Source organism: Euprymna scolopes, chromosome 46 (assembly GCF_053919585.1).
Source record: "Euprymna scolopes isolate OS-2025 chromosome 46, ASM5391958v1, whole genome shotgun sequence".
In the NCBI taxonomy this organism is placed as follows: Eukaryota; Metazoa; Mollusca; class Cephalopoda; order Sepiida; family Sepiolidae; genus Euprymna; species Euprymna scolopes.
In genome coordinates this window covers 50892547-50894078 of record NC_136527.1, presented here as the reverse complement: position 1 = coordinate 50894078, position 1532 = coordinate 50892547, and the positions used below count along the sequence as shown (strand labels likewise).

The 1532-nt window shown below is 41.4% G+C and overlaps 1 protein-coding gene across 1 annotated transcript; it reads right to left on the bottom strand.

Moving 5' to 3' along the window:
* Positions 1-507: 507 nt before the first annotated feature.
* LOC145270120 (uncharacterized) lies at positions 508-1218 on the bottom strand. Its single transcript, XM_080125725.1, has one exon. The coding sequence runs from the start codon at positions 1216-1218 to the stop codon at positions 508-510; it is 711 nt and encodes a 236-aa protein (XP_079981851.1).
* Between the last annotated feature and the right edge of the window lie 314 nt (positions 1219-1532).

Here is a 1532-nt window from a genome sequence, read left to right as displayed (position 1 = left end):
AGCTTTGCATTTTGTAATAGCAGAGATTTTCTCTAGGTCAGGGGACACTCCATTCTCACTGAAAATGTGTCTGAAGAAATTCAGTTTCCGTACAGAAAAGAGGCATTTTTCTTTGTCCAGCTTGGCTCCTACTTGTAGACGTTTCAAGGTGTTCCTCTAGCTGATGTCATGTGATGGCTTGTCACGTGCATATATTATTATGTCGTCTGATAGGTTTGTCACTCCTGGGATGTCTCTAAAAAGGTCTGATATAGCTTTTTGAAATAGTTCAGAGGCTGCATTCACGCCAAAACTTAGACACTTGTAACAAAATAAACCTGCATGTGTGGCAAATGTCGTTATATATCTGCTGGACTCTTCCAGTTCTAGTTGATGATAAGCATTGGAGAGGTCTAGTTTGCTGAAAACTCTACACCCATTTAAGTCTGCTATTAAGTCGTCTACATTTGGCATTGGATGTTTTATCCATTGAATGGCTTCCTTTGCCTTTCTTATGTCAATGCAAATTCATACGCTACCATTTTTCTTGGGAACTACCACAACCGGGCTAACCAAGGGGGTAGGTCCAGTGACTTCTTCAATCACATCCATTTCTATGAGATGTTTAAGTTCCGTCTCCACGTCTTTTCTCACATGGAAAGGTATCCTGCGGTGTCGCTGTGTTACTGGGGAAACCGAGCAGTCAATGTGGAGATTAATGATAACTCCGGAAATTTTTCCTATCTTTCCATCAAACAGTGTGGGGAACTCGTCTTGAATTGGGATCGTTACATGGAACGTTAAGTTAAACGTTATCATCCCCAGTGCTTCAGCAGAATGACCACTGTCGACTACAAATATCTTAGCCCTACATGATTTATCACGAAATTCTATGCTTGCATTAATAAATCCTCGGATGGGTATGGCATGTTTAGATCTGTACGCAAATATCTGGGTCATTGTTTTGTTTACACATAGTTTTTGTTTTAAACCAGCATATATGTGTCCAGCAATTATATTGACACTAGCACCCATGTCTATCACAAACATTACAGGGGAATTATGGACAAGGGCGGTAACTTTTGGTGTTTTAATTGACGGTGTAAATTTCACTGAGTAAACAGACTCGTCACTAGATGTAGAAGGGGATACCGGGGGAGGATTGGTGAAACGAATTACTCTTACCGGCTTTGCTTTGCATGCTCTTGCAAAGTGTTTTTCTTGTGGAAATTCTTGCATTCTTTTCCTCCGGCTGGACAAGTCGGACGTGTAGAAGAGTATCCACAATAATGACACGTTTGCTATCCGCCATCTTTTTTTTTGGTACCATGCAGTCGATTCTTTGAGGTGTCATAGCGACTGTTTTGCCGCGCGTGTTCACAACAAATGTTTTTACTGCCGTTGGTGTTGAAAGTTTTGTTATTTCCACATGTGAGACGCGTGCGGTTCTCGTTGCTGTAAAAAGCGTGTAGTTCATTACACTCCATGTCTGCGGCACGCATATAAGCCAATTCGATTACCCTAGCTTCATCCAGGATTTGCTTTAGCGTAGA